The following is a 21,218-nucleotide window of genomic DNA, read 5'->3' as shown; positions in this document are numbered from 1 at the left end:
TCCACAAGTCCAGAGAGGCCTGGCTGGCACAGTAATGTATCCAGAATGTACTCTTAAGCCTCAAGATATCTTCTAGTCTTCTAGTCTTTCTGCTACAAAGATTCACTTGTTTCATCTTATTATCATTCCCTCAACCTGTATCTTCCGTTCCATCCCTATCCTTCTTGACTTTTTTTTTTTTTTTTTTTTTTTTTTCTGGTCTCTCTGATTTTCCCCTACACTGTCTTTTTTCCTATTTTCACACAAAACCACCACTGTAATCCTGACTTACAAACCCTAAGAAACTGCTCCAAAGCTTCAATTAAAAATAACCCAACACAGCACTGGCTGGTGTGGCTCAGTGGATTGAGCGCAGGCCTGCAAACCAAAAGGTTGTCGGTTCAATTCCCAGTCAGGGCACATGCCTGGGTTGCAGGCCAGGTACCCAGTTGAGGGTGCACAAGAGGCAACCATACATTGATTTTCTCTCCCTCTCTTTCTCCCTTCCTTCCCCTTTCTCTAAAAATAAATAAAATCTTTTAAAAAAATAAAATAAACCCAGCATAATAAACACACAAAAAGACATTCAGCCTCACTAGTAAACAGAAAAGACCAAAGTTCAAGCCATGAAGATATAATTTCACACCCATCATACTGGAAAACCTCAAGTCTAACAACGCCGGGTGTCTGGAAGCCTGTAGAGCAACCGGAACTCCCAAATGCTGCTGGGTGGGATACAAATGGGCACAGCTGCTTTGAAGAACGATCTGACAATACGTTAGGATTGAAGATGCCCATTTCCTTTGACCTAGCAATTCCCCTTTTGGGTAGAGAAACTTGAAACACATACACCAAGAGACAGGTTCAAAACTGTTGATCGCTCTAGAATGGCACACACAAAAGAACTGTAACCCCAAGTGCTGATCAACAATAAAAAGAATATATATATTGCAGCACATTCATGGAATGGAATATTATACAGCAGTTAAAACAACCTAGAATTACATGTATCCTAAAAGATAAATCTTAAAATCATAATTTACACAAAAGCAAACTGGGAAGTGGTTCAGTATTACAGAGGCTGTTTAAACCATGAGAAAACAATACTGTATCTGGTTTATGAATACATACATATCTAGTAAAAGTACAAAAACACATGATAAATACCAAATTCAGAACAGTGGTCACTGTCTGAAGGGAAGGGCAAAGAGATAGGGAAAGGTTCATTTGTATTTGTAATGTTTTGTTTCTTCTCATGAAGGTAGATACATGGGTACTCACTCTATTATTCTCCATATTTTTCTGTATGCCTGAAATTTACCAGCTCCCAGAAAAAGAGTCCCAAGTCTGAGCTACTATAAAGCATTTGCAGATTCTAAAAGTGACCTCAAAGCTTGACGGGCAGGAGCAAAGTTGAACCTACAGGTGGAAAGTGAAGCTTTAGGGTTCCCCCCCGACACACTCCATCCATTGCAAATAATTAGCCTCAGAACTATGATAAAATTCCATGCAGAGGACTTATGACATCCCCAAAATTCTAAGCAGCAAATCCCAGAACAGAAACATTCTAAAATGTTAAGTGCTGAGGTTGGTTGCTAACACAGAATTTATTTGCCTCAAGGAAGTCATTGCTGGTTCATTTTTGGGTGACCTTTTCTCTTCAAAAAGATCAGCAAGGCTTTTCAAACCCTTAGACAAGTATTTGGTTTCACCACAACTGAAGATTTTTATATGAAGTGGCATTAAAATCTTTGGGCCAGAAGAGTTAAAAAGACTAAAAGACACCATCTTTCACAGCTCCTTCTGTCGGTTTGCTTTGGGCCGGCTCCATGGACAGGCTAGAAATAAAACCACCAAGAGATACCTTTCTGATGATCCCACAGAATTAAACACCATCTAAAACCTCAACTCATTCAAACTAAGCAGACAGACCGGGCTGGAAAAAAAAGACACATGAATGAGAAAATTTTTCTCGCACTTGCTAAGAGAATCAAAATTGAAAATTACTTTCAATTACAACCCCAACATACCAAAATTCCATATTAGTAAAAAATAAAAGGGTTTTATTGTTTGGATGAACTGGAACACATATGATATGACAATCTTTGATTCTAACTAAATATTGACATTCAATTTTGTTTTCACCCTAGGATGCCAAGAAAAAACAAAAATATGTAGACTTAATTGTTAGGCTCTGACCCTACACAAATACCTACATTAGACCCAAGAGGCCAGAACTGAATTTTTCTTTAAACATTAACTTGCTCCACCCAGCAATTTCTAAAAATTGAACGCTATCAGAGTAGACCCTTACACGTGATTGGAACAACTCCCAGCTGATACATTAAACTAAACTTACAGTTTCCTACTATCTCTGAGAATGGGATGCATGAGTCACAAAGGAAGAGACAAGTTATCTCTTCTCCCAAATTATGTATTTATGGATTTTTTTAATATCTTAAAAAACGTTTTCTAACAATTCTCAAAAAATAGGCCTCAGGTAATTTGACTTGTCAAAATGAAATGGTCTCTGTAAAACTCCTCTAGCTTTGTTTCAAATTTTCACTAATTTTACTGTCCCTCTGTATCAAGGTGATGTCATCCTTTTGAAAGAATTCAAATCTGGCACTCATGATGATTTCCAGTGTCCTGGGGTTGTTCAATGGATGCTAAAATGCTATTATCTGGTAAGTTCAACACAGTTTAAACAAGGTAGTTAGATACACAAGTAGTTACTAACCAATTAAAAAATGTGGATTTTTATAAAGACTCTTTAGAAATACTAATCACTAAAAAGCCTTTGACAACAACAACAAAAGTCACTTTTATAAGTTGAGAAAAACTAAGTTTACAAGATATACAACTTTTTAAAAGGCCGAGAGACACTCGATGGTACCAATTCCAGCTCTAAGTTACACTGACTATAATCACATCCTCATGTAAAAAATAGGCAAACTTTGGTCAAATGCAAATATATTAAAGAAACATCCTGCTGTGTTTATTGTCTTTCCACTGTCTTGCTTCTGAGGTTTTGTTCAACCATTTTTTTCCTGTTCCAAAACTATTAAAAAAAATTTTTTATTGATTGATTTTAGAGAGAAAAAAAGGGAAACATCAATTTGTTGTTCCACTTATTTATGCGTTCAGTGGTTGACTCTTGTACATGCCCTGACTGGAGGGGACTGAACCTGCAACCTTGGCCTACCAGGACGATGCTCTAACCAACTAAGCTACCCAGCCAAGCTTGTTCAACCTTTATCTGTGTGGATATCACACAATACTGAAATTTTCACCTTTATCAATGTTATGCCCACAAGATAGGAAACTGCTGAGCTCCTTGGAGATTGGGACTCACCTCATTCATTCATTTAGCACCTGCACATAGTCTGTGCCAACCAGCACTGACATAGCAGATCCTCAACAAACGGCCATTTATGGAAACAAAAATGTAATCTACTTGACACATGGTATTTCCTCTATAGTCCATCTCACAGAACTATTAACAAGTAAAATGAAGACTGGATGGTTTAGACCAATTTGCATCAGTCCAAGTCACATTTCTAGAGGGCACATTTGGTTTCTCCTAACAAATGCTTCCTCTTTAGAAAATTCCTCAAGGTCTTCAAACAGAAACTTATCAAAAACAAAATCCCTCCATTTGTAAGGCCATAGAAATACAAAGGAAGTTAAATCCATTGGTCTGGACAAAAAATCAGAGAATTATCAACAAGGGACATTTCCTCATTCTTGGTGGTAGCTAGTGCATTTTAAAAATTACAACACACCAGCCAAACAAGCTTTATTATCTGTGATCCAGACAGACACGCTATGTGGCTAAGCTGACAAGCCCTAAGCAAGTTGATCAAGAATCATTATGACAGGAATTCTACATGATGCAAAATTAAAACAAATGGGAACTAGAATTAAATTATCAATAGACATTAAATCTTCAGTGGGGAAGGAGACAAGTGGAGGAATGTAAATATTCTCCAAGTCCCCTATATCTGAAATTGGCACAAGAAGTCTGTGGGGAAGAAGTGTTTATTTTTCAATCACATAAAGGATTTGCTACAAGTTTTGTTTCTGCTCTGCTGGGTCCTTTCTTGTCTGGTGAACAAAACAAATCCATTTTTCAACACTAGGCCTTGGTTTGTTCAAGTCCTACCTAGAAGAATGATGTCATTTAATGTCCTTTCTGGACACAGATCCATCCACATGTTTAAAATATGCCAAATGACTTATTTAAAAAAAAAAAAAAATCAACACTTGCTCTTACTACAACTACTCAAACCAGCTAAGGCTAATGGGAGTTAGGAGAAGGAAGGATCAATAAGAGCCATAGAAAGAAGTTAAACAGTGAGGAGAGACCCACAGAACACCTACCTGGAAACAACTTAGCATGGTGTGAAGAATCTAAAGAGAAGTCCTATGATAATTTACGTCTGATCAGGTGAAAAGACAGCAGTCTCCTCATCACCAAGTCTTCCGGAGTGGGAAGTAAGACTGGGAGGGGCAGGGGTGACCTGAGCAGCCTTTTATAAGGGGCGGGGCTAAGGATTCCCATCCCCGCCTTTGTATACTGCTGGTTGGCTTGGTTTGCGTGAATGAACGTGTGAGCTGTTTATATTAGTGACCACTTCCAGCTTCCATCAGATCCAAAAAGGCATACTCTCCACTGTCCTTTAAACAACTAAAGGTGACATGAGATGATACTGATAACAGCTAACACTCACTGAGTACCTGCTACGTACCAGGCCTAGGAACTCACTTAATACAGCAGTCCTAGGAGACAGGGACCATTATCACCCCATGTTTATAGATGAGAAGAGACAAAGTGCAACCTGTTCAAAGACAAAAAGCTGGTATGTGTTAGGTCCAGGACTTGAACTCAGGAAGTCTAACTTCAGAGCCCAAACTCTTCATTACTTGCTCAAAACACAGCATCCAAATACAAACATAAAACGCCCTACTTACAAAGTACTGGTTCCTCACTTCACCTGGGTGATGATCCTAAATTTGGTATCTTTTTAAAGGTTCCACAGGAGGCTGTCAACTCTTCAGACTCAGCACTAGCCCGTTCCTCTAATGTCCTCCCTGCAGCTTGCCTCCCTGACTGGGTTTACTGGAAACTGGTAGTGACATTCTGACCTGGTATGCCAAGAAGCCCCAGCTGCACTGAGGGGGGGGGGGGGGGGGGAACAAAAAACAAAAAGCTGGAGGCTGGCTTCCTCTTGGGACACACTAGCTCTCAAATTTCCAACCTGCTTTAGTACAAAGGTGTCACCACACACCAGCAGGACCGGAATACCACCAGGGGCGGGGACTGCACCTCACTGCCCTTCCTATAAGCTCGAGGCCATCCCAACAGGCATGAAAGAAGAGTATGGGAACTGCTTTGGTTTCCAAGTTCCCCTCAGGGGCTGATCGTAGGTAGAAAGAAACCCAGCATAAAGGCATCCATCAGCTTCTCACTGCACCAAGCAACACGAATGCCACTTGCCAAGAAGGAGCAGAAGACCCGTCTCTGCGTGGAGATGGAAGGAAAAAAGAGGAAACTGATACGCTCCAGCAGCCACCCACTGCCATCTCAACGGCCCTGTGCCCATTCCCTGGCAGCTATCACTCTGGGAAGCTCCAGCATCTGTGACCACATTCAACAGTGCTGAAAACTGAAGCCAGCACCAGTGGGTCACAATTCCACCCCTGAGCTAACACATGGCTCCTTAATGCTCCTTTGCCATGTGTTAATCTTGCAACAAAATGTGGGGCAGAAGATGTAAAAGGCTGTGTGATGGGGGAAGGGCAGCCAGATCACCTTACCTCCAGGCTTCTTAATCAAGCCTCCTCAGATTCCCTTTAGGGGCCTGTATTATTAGCTACACGGGAAATTTTCCCCAAACTGGCATTAAAAGAGCACATGTTCCAGCTAGAGATAGGGGAGCGTTAATTGGTAGTGGGGGGGAGGACCCTACAGAACTGAAGGCAAAGCACATACTCTCTCACCCTATGCAGGAGGGCAATGTCTTACTCCAGGGGGCAAGTTGTGCATGCCAAGGCTCTGACCAGCGGGGGTGCCAGCAGGGTGCACCCTGAGAAACCAAAGGCTAGAACCTGCTCCTGCAGAAAATGAAAAGCTAGGGAAAGCAATGGGAGAAACCCAAGTTAGGTCACCAGTACGCCATGGAACTAGTCCCCATCAGAGCCTAGTCCTGTCCTGTTGCTGTGTCCACGCCCACCAGCCTCCACTGGGTCTACAGCGCATCAGGCAGGATAACCCCGGAGACCTTCTCCCCTCCCACAGCCAGCCCCACCAACCTGGGGCCTTCACGTGTTACTGCATTTAACCTTGTTCCTCTTTCACAGATGAGGAAACTGAGGCAGCTAAAACAAATCACTGTGCTTTCTCAACCCAGGTGAAGTTCACTTCTCTTAGCACAATTTTCCACTTTTTTTTATAGCTTTATGACATTTCAAATGTCTCCAGATACACTGCTTGCCTTTGCAAAGTGAATTTTACATACAGTTGAAGGAGTGAAGTCAAAATGAGATGAAGGCGGTCAGGGGGACCGACAGGGCTTCTTCTACCGCAAGGACAGGATGGGTGCCCCCGATCCCCAGCTTGTCCCTTAACCCCCTCCCCCGGGACGTCCGGGTTCGGCCTCCCCAAGACGCTTCCATTGCAACCCGTGGGCGGAGGCACGCGGCGCAGCGGGGGACTGGCGGACCGGCTCTCCGGTCTTGGGGCAGAGCGCGGGGCGGAGGGCTCGGGGCCCCTCCCCCAGGGGCTCCAGGGGCTGCGGCCGGCCAGCCCGGCCAGGGGCCCGGAACTTCAAGCGGCCCCGCGCGGACCCCTCCGCCCCTCGCCCCCACCCCCACCCACCGGGGCCGCCGGGGGACTGTGCAGCTCGGGTTTCCCTTTCTTTGCCTCGCCGCGCCTCGGGCGCGACCCCCGAGGCGGCCGCGGCGGCCACTCACCATATTACAGATGGAGGCGATGTTTCGGACAGTCATTAGTCTAAAGGTTGCAGCGATCCCGCACCGCCATCTTTATAAGGTGAAAACAGGACTGTCCATGGTGGAGCGCTCACAGGGAGGCCGGGCGGCGGCGGGGAGGCGGCGGGGAGGCGGCCTGGGGTCCGGCTTTCAGTTTGGCTGGGAGATTGGAGGCCGGGAGGGAGAAGGCGGAGGCGGGGAGGGCGGGGAAGGCGGGGAGAGCGGGAGGGAGAGCGGAGGGCGGGGATTGGCGGAGCCCGGGAGCCGGGGCCGCGGCCGGCGGCGCGGAGAGGAAGGGCGGCCCGAGCGCGCCGCGTGCTGCCGGCGCCCTGCGCCCCCGCCGAGCGCCCGGCCGGGCTTCGGCCCCGCGGCTCCTCCTCCCTCCGCCGGCCAGCGCCCAGGGCCACCGTGCTCGGCCGTCCTCTTTTCCTTTTTATTTCCTGCTTCACGGTATTTGGGTTGAAATGCGGGACCAGGCCCTCGCCCGCACGGCTGCGGCAACCGCACCGCGCGGATTCCCCGGGCGGACCCAGAGGCGACTGCGGCGGCCTCCTCGGGGCCCGTGGCGCCGCCGTGGAACCAGGGACAGCGTCGGGCGTTGGGCACTGCCCGGCGGGAGGGCCGCGCCTCCGGCCATAGCCGGCTGCGGGGGCAGGTGCCCGAGCCCCGGGCACAGACGCGGCGGAGAGGGCCAGCCAGGATACGGGGCCGTTTTCTGTCTTCACTTTTTCTTTCCTGCCTCCCATCCCCCAACAGTCCCGGATCTTTATGTTTTGGCGAGTAGAGAACGCAGACGGGTAGGGGTTACTAAGGCCAAATTTTATTTTCTTCCTCGGGATTGCTGCCAGACGGCACCGGCGGGCACCCAAGAAGTAAATGGGGTCAGGACATGGGAGTGTCAGGAAGCCCTCGCCAGCAGTGGGCCGGCTGCCTGGTACAGGGCGCCGGCCGGGGAGAGGAATCTGGGTCTAGGCGGAGGCCAGAGCGACGCGCTCAGGCAGTTTGTGACTTCAGCTGGTACAAAGGACAAGCCTCGAGTTCTGGGCGAGGAGTGGGACTGTCTGAGAAGCAATTTGAATCCAGAAAGAACCAAACTTGAACGCATCTTAAGGAAAAACATAACCTCTCTCTAGGGCACCCAGTCTTTAAGTTTTGAGATTGGTGCTGTACCACCTTAGACACATTTCCTGCATGAAAGGTCGTGGCTTCTGGCTCAAAGCAAATCTACACCGCTTAGCAGATGTGTTCCTGCGAAGTGGAGGAGCCCATTCCCGAATGTGTGAAACAATTCTGTATACAAGGTAGCAAATCGATGCTTTCAACAGAAAAAGTTGTACAAGTGAAACGCGTGGTAATTCTTCAACCAGTATATTTAATGACGATTGAATTAGAAGAGAAATTAACATAATTGAAGGTAGCATTTAGCTAACCAAGGGAAAAGATCACACTTTCCATTCTTCGTTACCTAGTTAGTGTTATACGGTAAGATTTTAGAACCACTGATTGCTAATATTCCCAGGACTTGGGTGGAAATAAAAGACACCTGCTGGCCAAAGTTTTGTGGGGTCATATTGGCTCTGTGTATTTCAATAGATTTAAGGAGTAGATCGATTCCTGCTTATGTTGTCATTCTGCCTACATCTTATTTCTAAACAGATCCTTATGCTGGTAATCCGTAACTTTGATTTTTTTACCATTGGCCTCATTGGCCGTCATGATGTTCTTTCATGATCTTCAATTACAACTATCAGAATAGAAGCTATTCTCATCACCTTTTGCAGATCAGTAAAATAAAGCTTAGAGGATCAAATACGCCACCTCGATCATGTTACCCAAATGTTATCAAGTTGATGTGCTAACCTGGCCGAACACTTTGAGAGGAGAAAAAGACAACAAAGTGCCCAAACTATGGCCAGTTGGGTAACTGAGGCCTAGAAAGGTATAAAGACTAGAGAAAAGCCACAAAACAAATGCAAGAGCAACCTCAAGGCTAAAAATTCAGGCCCCAGGACTCAGTTTCATAGGCATTCCACCATAAAGGCTTTAATCCAAAGACTTAAATGATATGGAAATTTTATACCATAATAGAGTTCAGTATTTCTGCCTGCATTGTCACAGTGGATTACCAAGTGCACAGCACTGAAACACCATTGAAAAAACGAAAATTGAATGTCATCTGATTACCGAGTGCTATATCAGCAAGTTAAAAGGACCTTTTGCACACCTTTAAACAGAGTGTAGACTGAAACAAGTGTTCGATGTAGACAAACATCCAGATTTAAACTCAGGCACTGAAGTGCATACACTACAAATCAATTGAACACAGCAGGTCTGTCAGGCTCATGAATAAGTAAGTACATTTTTACACTATTACCAGGTTGGTATTCACAGGTGTAAATTGGAAAAGGCACTGGTTGAAGAAGAATAGTTGTAACTTCAGCTTTACTCAGTGTGGAAACATTATTTGCAAGTGATAAGAAGTAAAATCATGAAAATGTTGACAAGCTAATGAGAAAAGTTAGAGGAAAAGTGTTTTATATATAGGAACTAGCTAGTATGAAGGTATAGTTTGAACTGGGAAACACAGGCAAATGGAAGAATGGGATGTAGGCTAGCACTATATAGCCTAAATGAATTTGAGGGGGACAGTCACTCCAAGTAGTGTGCCCGTTGCTACCCAAAATGTAGTCCATGAACCAGAAGCATAGGTCTCACCTGATGCCTGTTCGAAGTGCAGACTCAGTCCCAATTTCTGACCCACTAAATGAGATTTTGCTTATAAAGTGTGAAGACACTGCACCAGCCAACCACTGTGGTGGCATTCTCTGTTTTTGCCTGTCCAGCTCCCAGTTTGAACTTTGCAGAACTTTTCCTTCTCCAATTCTCAGAACCTATGCTTCAGGTGTATCTGACACCCCTGCCCACTTATGCCCCAGCCCCAACTCCAGAGTAAGGTCCATGATCCAGGCCTGGCCAATGAGAATGCCTCATAGCCCAGCCACAGTGATTGGTTCAGCAAGGATGATGTAATATAAGCTGAACCAATGAGAGTCAGCCCTGGTTTTTTGGGCATTGAAGTACTCCTGTCATCTTCACACTGCCTAAGCATGAAGCCAGCATAGAAAGATGAAGCTGAGGAATGGAAGAGAGACCCTAGCAACCTGTTTTATCCACTTGCTGCCAGATCCTGGACTCTAGCAACTCAAGTCAGTAAAATCTTTCTTTGGCCAATTCAAATTGAGTGTCTGCTACTCACCACTGAAAGAATCCTAGTAACTAGTGTCCCTGTCCCCCCAAATTCATTAGGTTCATTCAAAATTGTTGATGTTTTCTTTTCCTCTCTACTCACTAAACCAGTCTGTGTGTGTGTGTGTGTGTGTGTGTGTGTGTGTGTGTGTGTGAGGGGGGTCTTCCTCCTCCAGATCTTTCTGCCAACAATGAATTCCCTATCCAGGTGGTTCCACACACTCCCGAGGTTTCCTGTCTATTCCCCTCCTGCTTCCCCTTTTTGCTTAGTTAACACCACTCAGCCTTTCCATGACCCAAGACAAGATGAGATGCCCTTGTTACATGTTCTTATAGCACCATTCACCTTCCCTTTATGGACCTTATATTTATAAATACACATGTTTATGCCATATAGCACATAGCACAGAGGCAGTACAGTAGGCGGTTAAAAAAAATGAACCCTGGATCTAGACTGCCCATACTAGCTGTATGACCCAAAGTGAGTTTTTCAACCTCTCTGTGCCACAATGTATCTGTATATAAAATAAAGATACAGTAATAAGAGTACCCTCAGAGAGTGTGATTGCATTACTATATGTAAAGTACTAAAAACATGTCTGGCACATACCACTGTATGTGATAGCTGCTCTTATTATTGTGTATATGAGTTTTTGATTACTATTATTCCCCAAACCTTATCAAACATGAAAAGATAGGCCTGATTTTATTCATTTGACACCTAAAGAAAGACACAGTGCCGTGTCCATAGGAGGAGCCAACAAATCAAATATTAAATATCTGGACAATTGCCTCTCTCCAAATGCCTTGGAAGGTCCTGGTGAAAAGAAACCTTGTCTAGTGAATTATTTTAAATCTCGTGGTCTCAGGCACTGTGACTGGCACATTCATTCCTTTCCCTTTTTCCTCATTGCCAAATAACTTATTGCAAGCTCATCTGATACACAAATGTTAGTAAACATTTGGTTGCCTGAGGGGAAAATATTTTGCAGGCTGTAGACTTGAGTTTGAAACCAAACTGGCTTCTGTGGGTTATATTTCAATTCTATGAGGAACTTTATGACAGCCTTTTTCCTTTTTCATCATGCATCGAACAAATACTTATTAAAGACAGACTTGGTGCCAGACGCTGTGTGAGGCACTGGTGATCCTAAGATAAAAGAAGGCAGTCTGAGCACTCGCACTGCTCAGTTTCAGTGGTGGGGCGTGTTGGCATTGCTTATGAGGGTCTTTGCTACTTTTTGCATGCAATTAGTATAAAATAAGGATAAGCTAACTTTGGAGTGAGCATCAAATTAGCGTTTCTTTAACAGGGAAACTACATCTAAAATCATGAGTGTATTTATGGATGGCTAACATTCATTCCTTAAGCCTGTGGAACATTTGGCTTATTTTTGAAGTGTCAATTAAAATGCCATTGAAGGATTTTTAAGCTAGGTTGGAACTTGATTAGATTTTATTTGCTCAGCCATTTGGATTAACTGAAAGAAGAGATTGCTCTACCTGGCTACCACATGGGGAAAGAGTTTAAGGAGAGCAAAAGCCCTCTAGGTGAGGACAGTTAGAAATCGGTAGTGAGAAAACCCAGAGTTGTCAGTAGCCTAGGTTTTAGGGAAAGAGTGGCAATGCGGGGGGAAAGAAGTAGAAAGAAGAGGAGGAGGACAGATTGAAGACTTTTTTTTTTTTTTTAAAGTACTCAGCTGAATCTGGTGATTGATTGGGATGAGGAACAAGAGTGGGTCAAAGATAAGTCCCAAGACTCTGACTAGCATGAAGGGGAATGTCATTGGCCCTGGCTGGTGTGGATCAGTGGATTGAGCACTGGCCTGTGAACCAAAAGGTCACTGTTTCAATTCCCAGTCAGGGCACGTGCCTGGATTGCAGGACATGTGAGAGTCAACCCCACACTGATGTTTCTCCCCCTCCCTTTCTCCTCCCTTGCCCTCTCTCTAAAAATAAATTAATTAATCAAATTTTTAAAAAAGGAATGTCATTATTTTACAATGGAATCCTGAAGGAGACGGTTCAGTGTAGGTGGTCAGAAAGAAGTGAGTTTGGTTTCAGAGATGTTGAGGTTGAGATTACCGTGAAACATCTTGAATACTTATATCAAGCACAAGTCAAAAGAAGTGTCTGGACTGGAGATAAATCTAAAAGTAAGTTAGAGAAGACAATGAGGACATGCGATTATGGGTTAAATTGCCTAGGGAAAGTGTATAGAATGAGAATTGACAAGGGGATAGTCAAGAAGAGCTCTACCATGTAAGGATCGGGTGGAGGATGAGAAGCCGAAGAAAACTAAGGCAGAGCTTCTAAAGTGTAGAAACAAAGAAATGCCCAACATCACAAAAGCCAAAGAGTATCTGAAGATGTAGGGAATAGTCAATGTATCAAATACAGCTAAGAGATCAAGGAAGATAAATACTAATAGTAGCAACATTCAGTTCTTGAGCAAGGCTTTCAAATGCATTTAACCCTTCTGACAACCCTATGAGGAAGGTAATGGTATTATAATGCCCATTTTAGAGAAGAGAAAACTGAGGCTCAGAGTTTAATTGGCCTCAATTCATGTATTATCTTACCAGAGACTATTAATTCAAGAGTCCTTTGAATTCTATCAAGGGCCACTTGCATGGAATAGTTAATATAGAATACATATTGGTAGCTCAGTTGGTTAGAGCGTTGTCCCAAGAGGCCAAGGTTGCGAGTTCAATCTCTGGTCAGGGCTTATACAAAAAGAAACCAATAACAAATTGGTTTCTCTCTCTCCTTCCCTCCCTCCCTTCCTCTCTCAAAAATCAATTTTAAAAATGTAAAAATAAGAATACCTATTGGAATAGATTGTTAAGTGAAAGAGGTGAGAAGACAGACAGACCAAAGATGCTTGGCTTTGAAGAGGAAGAGAGACAGAATAGTAAACAAAGAACTCAAAGGTACTGTCAGTGAGTAGCACTCTGCTTGGTTTATAAAGACCTCCCTAGTTTGGCTCTGTCCAATGTCTTCCAATCTTTTCCCGCCTCTTCCAAATCTTAAACAAATACATCACTCTCACTTCATGCTTCCAAGCCTGCAGGCTCACGATTCCCCTCACCCAATTATTCTTCCTTCTATTTCAAGTTCACTCATCCCTCAAATCTCAGTTTAGTCCTCCCTTGGTAGGTTTTTATCAAATGTCACTTTTAATATATCTTTAGAATTCTAAAATGCCTGGCACAATGCTAGCCACATACACAGAGGCTCTCAGGTTTTAGTGAGTAATTATTGTATCTGAAACACTATTGTATCTGATCAGAACCATTTGCTTTCCTAGTGGCTTCCTCTTTGCTCCAGGTTCAGGTCTGAGTTATATAGAACTGACAGCCCTTGTTGGTATGGGGAACGTGGGTTTTAGAAGGTTAGTATGTGGTAAGGGAATTGAAGCAAGTGAGCTTCCCTTGAATGAGATTTTCTAGAGAGATTTGGTTGTAAAATACAGAGATCTCAGACAGCAGCTTAAGGGAGGTAAGGCAATCAACAGAAGGGTTGGATAATGTTAGTTGTCCTTTTTACTATGGATATTAGTGTGGAGAGACCCCAAGTATGTTATCAAAAGACGAGATGCTAATTAACCTAGAAGTGAGGTTTGATGGAGTTCCCTTATTGGGGGGAGGGGGCAGACTAAAGGCCCAAGAGCTTTGGAAAAGAGGAATTCTACCCATTAGGTTGAAGAAATTAACATGAGATGTCCTCCATCTTCGCAGTAGACAGGAATAGAAGCTCCATCACTCCTGAGGGGTCTTAACTACTTTCTTTACTGCCATATCCCTCAGAATAGTAAGGAGTATAGTAGGCACTAAGTAAATATGGTTAAGTTCTCACTTAACGTTGTTAATATGTTCTGTGACTCTAAGTGAAAAAAAAAAGGTGTAAGGAAACCAATTTTACAGGTTAATTGATATAAACAAGAGTTAAATTCCTATGGCATCTCATCAACATTAAACATTATTCTTTGTTGAATGGGCGTGTGTCTTGGAAGAACTCTTTAAGTGTAGACTCTCTTGGGCACAGTTCTTCTAACAGCCTGATCAGATTTAGAACAGGCTTTCTTTGGGGGCATTTAGATTCCTTCTGTGCCCACAAACACTATTTACAATAAGGGAAGAATTATGTCTTCTTGCCAAATAATACTCTAGTGTGCTCCTAGCGCTGGTGTGATTACTTCCATAGCGTTGACTGCCTCACTGCCACCACTGCCACCTGGTGGGAGGGCAAGGAATCAGGACTGGCACCTGGAATGAGACTTCCCTGGGTGGGTGGAGGTGAGGTGAAGTACCTGTATTTTTCCTCTTTGGTCCTGCTGTTCCAGACAGCTGGCAACCATTTGGTCAATTGAAAACAAGATAAGACAGGACTGAACTCTTACTGTACAGCTTTGTCCCCAGTCAGGGATTAGGGTGCCACTCCTCCATTTCTTCTCGGAAAATAGGGTCGGATGGCCCGACTAAGAGTGACAGTGACAAGACCACATGAGCAGCATGCTCCTAGTGGTGGCTGTGCTGCTATGTACCTTGTAGAGTGCTACCCACCTGCTAGTCATCATTACTGTCGCCAGTGGCCAGAGAGAGGTAGGCTGTGAGGAACTTACTGACTCAGAATGCTGTACTCACTGGAGAAGCCTTTCAAGATCCACATGAACTAGATAAATGGATTCAAAAGTTTCAAGAGTGCTAACTGAAGCAAATGGTTACAAATGGTTCCTGCTGCTGTTGATAGAAATTCTGGTTCAGTAGGAACCTTTGAAACAATACTGTAGATGTGTCCATGTTAGGCACACTATACTCAGTGCTGCTTGGAATTTCTTTTTTTTTTTTTTTTTATCAACAGGATAACTCAAGACAGCTTAACTTTGGGGAGGGAATGGTAGTTATGAGCCTTGTGGCTGAAGTTAGCGTTATAAAGTAATGAGTTTCAGCAGCAGCCATTGCTGATTCCTCTATAGTTATTACACTTTTTAAAAGAGCTATTATTGTTATGTCTAAGCACAAAGCATCAAATGTTTTTCTGTTTTCAGTATTTTTTAAAACATACATTCAGAAAAGTGCATAAATATTAAGTGAATTGTCACACACCTGGTGAGGAAACAGATCAAGGCCAGCATCGCTGAAGCCTCCCCCACGCCTGTCACTATCCTCTCCTCCCCAAGGGTAACCCTATCCTGACATCTAACACCATAGCTTAGTTTTGCCTGGGTTTTTCCTTTGTGTTTATATAAATAAAAGCATGCAGTGTGTAACTCTTGCTTGCTTGTTTTATTTTTGCTCAATGTTATGCTTATGAGATTCAGTACTGTTGCTCAGAAAAATCTGTAGTTTGTTTTTATTGCTGTATAGTATTCCATTATATGAAGATGTCACAATTTATTTACAAATCCAACATTGACAGATACCTGGGTTGTTTCTAGCTGAAGGCCATTGCCAGAAATGCTTCTATGAGCGGTCCTGTTATATGTCCTTTGGTGATCATGTGCACACATTTCTGTTGAGTAATACTTAGGCCTAAGCTACTGGGTCATGGGTAGGCATCTGGTCAACTTGGAGAACAAAGGGCCAAACAGATTTGTCACACTAACTTACACTCCTACTAGCAGAGCATCAGGAGTTCCACTTCCTCTACATCCACCCTATTCTTAGTATTATCAGGCTTTTTAACTTTAGCCATTATATATAGTTGTATTTCATTGTGGTATTAGAGTACTGTATTTTAATAAACAATAATTGTTTCCTTTTATGGCAGAACAGAAAAAAACATATACAACTTCATAATACCCATTAAAATGTTTTTGGTAATGAGTCCACATCATCCTATTTCCTTTTAGGCCTACCTCAATAATCAGTCCACGTCCCAACTAATACACACACCAGTAACTCAGACATGTGACAGGTCCATGTGAAACTTTTGCAAACAGAAGAATTCATCTAATATCTCCTCAAAACAAAACAAGATAGAAAAGTGAATAAATAGTAAACAATTATAAGCAATAACAGAAAAACAACCAGCTTTTTAAAATGAAGTGTGAGCTGTAAAAGAATGGAATGTTACAATTAGATTCATCTAACTCAACCAACATGGAGCCAAGAGAGGTTAAATAACGAAGACCAATACCAGCTGCAGACAGAGCCAGAATTAGAATTCTAGTCCATACACACTTAGCCTTTAATAGAATACAGAATTTTATTCAACATACTTTCTTAAATCTAAACTTTCTCTTTAAACTTGATTTAGCTTCCCAAAGTTCAGATTAATTTTGTAAGTGCACTTAGTTAACCATGAAATATCACTATGTCCATGTGTTGTAATTACACAGCCATACTTTCTCCAATTAGAAGACAACTTGACACTGAAATCCAATCCCAACAGAACACACTATCTGGATATGACTCTTCAGAAGACAAAAAGCAGTCTGTCTAAATTCTCACTACCTTCTTTCCAGCAAGTCAAGGCTTAGAGTTTTATAAGGCAACCCATGTTAATACTCAGCTTCGTTTTCTGCTGAGGCTGTGGGGGCAGGGTGGGGGGTGGGGGCTGGCTGTGATGTGACAGCTTCCTTGTAAGAAGGTGCCACCCCTGGCCCACAATCAATAGAGCGTGGACTTTGAGTTATGGCTCTGCACTGATCCATATAAATTCATCCAGAGCTTCTAGGTGACAAATGGCACACAACTGCAAATGTCTAACCTCTGGCTACTGAACAAAATATAGCTAATTTATCCCTATAAGGTTTATGGTTTGAATCTCTGCTAACAGCATCAGCATTGGACTCTTAACTTTTACTCATTTTGATCTGGAAAACATAATTTCCCTACTATTTCATTGTGATATTAATTTAAAGTACTGTATCCCCTAAATCAAAAGTCCCAAAACAGTACTCCACAGACAGTTTAACCATGTGTTATATTTAAAATCCATTTGAATTAATGTCAGTGTTTGATATCTTGAGAGTTCACATAAAAATTCAGATTATCAGCATTTCTTAAAATGTGAAAAGCTCCAGCTAATCAGGGTCCACAACCCTGGTAAAGGCCAGAGGCTGAGTGGAGGTGGTCTTCTTCAGTTGGGGACATGTCCCTAATTCACCAGTCTCCTAGCCAGGCCTCTCCATTCCTTTATGCTATCTTCATGACCCCTGCCCTAACCAAACAGTCTTAAGGCCAGGTTTCTGCATGGAGGCAACAATGCCAGTATGTTGCCAGCAACTTGAAGAATCTCAAAAGAGGCTGCATATCATTCTAGTCCCCTGAAGGGCCCTGCTGGATTGCCCAACCCTCTCCTGTCCTTTCCCATGCCCTTCCTATGGGCTAGATATTGTCATAACACAGAACTGCACTGGAATATCATGTGGCTGCATCTGTCCAGAGCAATCTGGGACTTTGTCATGCCCCAGGAAGCTGATTCCCATTCTCTCTTCCTAAGTACATGGGCGGAAAAATGCTGAGAGAGGTAGTTTAGCTTTTTCTAATCTGCAAAAATTCAATTGACAAGATCTGTGAGTTTGGCTCTTTTCTTAAGCACGCATTCGATATATATTTTTCCCCGTGACTCAGTGTATTCAACAATGCTATTTAAAATTCAATAAAGGCAAATGAAATTTCAAAAATGGATCATCACTTTTATGGAAAACCAACTAAACAAATGTTTTGCACAAAATGTCAAGCATTAGAGAATTTGAGCTCATTTCCTACAGGAGATGAGCAATTCAAAAACAGAACATATAACAGTGTTAATTGATACTTCAAATATAAATGGTACTCCATGTCTTAATGAATGTGGAACTATGTTACCTGAAATGACATAGTCATGTGGAGGGAATCTCTGGGGCCCAGAGATGTGAAGCTATGGATGTAAACAATACTGGCCCATGGGAATCCTCAAGAGATTAGTTCAATGCCATGTAGAACCCTGTACAGAATTTACTGTTGGAAAAGTTTCCCAGAATTCTAATAACAATGGTTGTCAGAACCTAGATTGTCTCAACCAAGATACAGCACTGCAAGGATTCTAGCACTGCATAGCATCACTTTGACCCTCTGGAAGGAGCTAATTTAGCCACCCTCAAGCTCTGATGAAGTTGTCCCATAAGAATATTCATCCCACAGCTGTTTTAGAAATCCCTACAGGAGTTTGTTAGAAATGCAGATCAGGGCTTATTCCCAAAGACTGACCCAGGAGGTCCTGGTAGGGACCAGGAATTTATATATTAACCAGTGCCCCAGGGGGATTCTGATAATATACGAGATCTGTCCAGAAGGTATCCAGCCATGTAATATGAAAAACAGACATTTATTGAAGAAGATACAAGAAACATTGCACATAGGACAATGACCCCTCAGTCCCCTTCAAAGTAGGCACTTTGGGACCTCACACAGTTCTCCCAATTGCCATCAGTTGCCCATCATATTTTCCCGAATCTCATCGATGATCTGAAATATCTTCCCTTCCAAAGGTGATTTTAGTTTTGGGAAAAGCCATAAATCGCAGGGTGCCAAATCTGGGCTGTAGGGGGGCTGAGTCACCTAGGTAATTTGATGCTTCACCAAAAACCTCTGCACCAGACGTGATGCGTGAGCCAGCACGTTGTTGTGATGAAGCCACCAATCACCAGTTGCCCATAGCAGCGGCCTTCAGAATCACCCAAATAATTTCCACAGGGGAATGTTCAAAACTAACATGCAGATTAAATGCTCTACTTGCTCAGTCATGTTGAATGCAACAGCCACACAGTACACACACTCACTCAGCAGTGTCTGCCGCCCCCACTGACTAGTACAGTGAAGTCCTCATTGTTCACACATGCACCTTCCAGTCCACTCTCCTTGGCTGCCAGGTTACAATGACATTGTGTAAACCGTTGTCATTATATTAATAGCGGCTGGATGTTTTCCGGACAGACCTTGTATATTTGGTTTGTGGTCCTACTTTGAGAAACAGTATCTCAGAAGGCTGATGCCAACATTTTGATTCCATCTTTAGCATCAGTTTAAAATAAAAAAATAAAAAACATAATTCTGATGAAAACATTAAAATCCTGACTTCACAATACAAAACTTTTTTTTGGAGGTTATATTTCTCTGAAATTTGATAAGTAAAAGAAAGGAAGAATTTATCCTCCCTTCTCTGAACAGACTTTTATAGAGTATCCAAAGAGTCCATGAGGAGAAGTTCTCCCTTATAGAAGTCCAGCTAATAAATGCAGAAGAAATGATTTTTAAATTTAATTACTATTTTACAGTTATGAGTGTAATAAAAGAGTGTAAGGAATGAACATAAGTGGAAGATAAAGACCGAAAGGATAAGGGCTAACTTTAAAACGCAGGAATCAGGCTGACACCACCTGAACCCAATAACGAAGCCTAGAAAAATGGGACAACTGTGCCACTGTGTACCCTGTCATTTGATGCACTGGGAAGCTTGACGCTTTCCTACCCCCAAATTCTACCTGGAGCTCATCAAGCCAGCTTCTAGGAAACAAGTTAAATACACTAAGGGAAAGCAAAAAAGACAAATCCAAAATTTGGGTCATTTTACAGAACGAATCACCGAATTTCTACACCAAATCACTGTTCGGATAAGAAGATTATTACAAAATAAAAGAGACTTAAAGACATAACCAAATGCTGTGAGTGGATCTTGTTTGGATTCTAATCAGAAGAAATCAACTATAAAGGGACAGCTTTGAGACAACTGGGAAAATTTGGATATGGACCAGATATTAGATGATAATAAAATATATATTGTTAGGTGTGATAATGGCATATAGTTATTTTCTAAAATGTTATCAATTAGAAATTCAAACTAAAAACTTTTACAAGTGAAATGACACAATGTCTGAAATTTCCTTCAAAAGGAATGAGCAAAAACAAAGGTAGGTGGTCAGATGAATGGGCTGGGCAACTGTTGCTAACTGCCGAAGCTCAAGGCTGGGTATGTGGGGCTTTGCAATCGTCTTCTCTTTATTTGGGGGTATGTTTGAAATTTTACCTAATGAAAAGTTTTTTTTAATATACTGCTGCTGTAGGCACTCACCCCTTACAAGTCAGGCTAATGAGTTCAAGAAGTTGAGGTTATTATTGCTCAAGAATTAAAGATTTCCTTCCACTGGTAACTCCCCTAACAAACACTTTGGAAAGGCATTTCAATGTCAAAACTCAGTTTTCATATCCTAAAATCCATTTTTTTCCTCAAAGCCCAAAAAAGCATTGGTGGCTTTTTTCTCCAAACACATTACCCTCTTTTGTGATAGCTTAATGAGGCACACAGAGTAAATGGAACTCCATTTGCTGCTCTGGCTGCTCCAACACCATTAAAAGACCCTTAAAAGCATCACTCATCTATTAAGTGAAAGAAAACTGTTGTCATTAAATTAAGAGAAAACAACTCTTCTACTCAGGAGTTTTTGGTGTTGTAAAAGACACTATTTAGATCATGGAAAATATAATGAAAAAGTGCTGAAGCAAAAATGCTTGTACTGCCCTGGCTGGGTGGCTTGGTTGGTTGGAGTGTTATCTCATACACCAAAAGGTTGCAGGTTTGATCCCCAGTTGGGGCATGTACAGGAGACAACCAGTTTCTCACATGGATATTTCTGGATTTCTCCCCCCCGCCCCCCCAACACCCTCTTGCTTCCTCTCTCTAAAATCAATATACATATCCTCGGGTGAAGATTAAAATATTTTTAAAAAATTTTAAATGGTTGCACTTTGTTGTAGCATATTTCTAGAGTAAAATGATTGATTGCTCTTAGAATATTGATAACTTACTTTGTTCTTGGTTGCCTAAAAGAAAATGGCTTCAGAGTAAGAATTAAACTTCCTGAACCCAAAAGTACCCTAACTGATTAACCTGAGTGCATTTGTAAATTTTGAGGTCAACACTATAAATATCTGTGCAGTAACTGAATTCTTAGAGGCTCTTTGGCTTCATTACCTTTCCAGCAAAATTGACTACTTCCCTCACTCCAGCGTGAC

General features: G+C 42.5%; 1 protein-coding gene across 2 annotated transcripts in view; it reads right to left on the bottom strand.

The window, feature by feature from the left end:
• USP46 (ubiquitin specific peptidase 46) overlaps positions 1 to 7,108 on the bottom strand; it is a 56,223-nt gene extending 49,115 nt beyond the window's left edge. Inside the window, exon 1 of one of the 2 annotated variants that reach the window (XM_090266892.1) lies at positions 6,955 to 7,108. In XM_090266892.1, coding sequence (XP_090123018.1) covers positions 6,955 to 6,990 — 36 coding nt within the window. In that variant the 5' untranslated portion in view covers positions 6,991 to 7,108. Of the gene's footprint in view, positions 1 to 4,362; positions 4,457 to 6,954 lie in introns of those variants that run through there. The other variant, XM_090266893.1, reaches the window with a different exon arrangement.
• Positions 7,109 to 21,218: the final 14,110 nt, after the last annotated feature.

The sequence above is a fragment of the Furipterus horrens genome, unplaced genomic scaffold (genome assembly GCF_987537825.1).
Source record: "Furipterus horrens unplaced genomic scaffold, mFurHor1.1.pri manual_scaffold_2, whole genome shotgun sequence".
Classification (NCBI taxonomy): domain Eukaryota; kingdom Metazoa; phylum Chordata; class Mammalia; order Chiroptera; family Furipteridae; genus Furipterus; species Furipterus horrens.
This window is presented reverse-complemented; position numbering and strand designations above follow the sequence as displayed.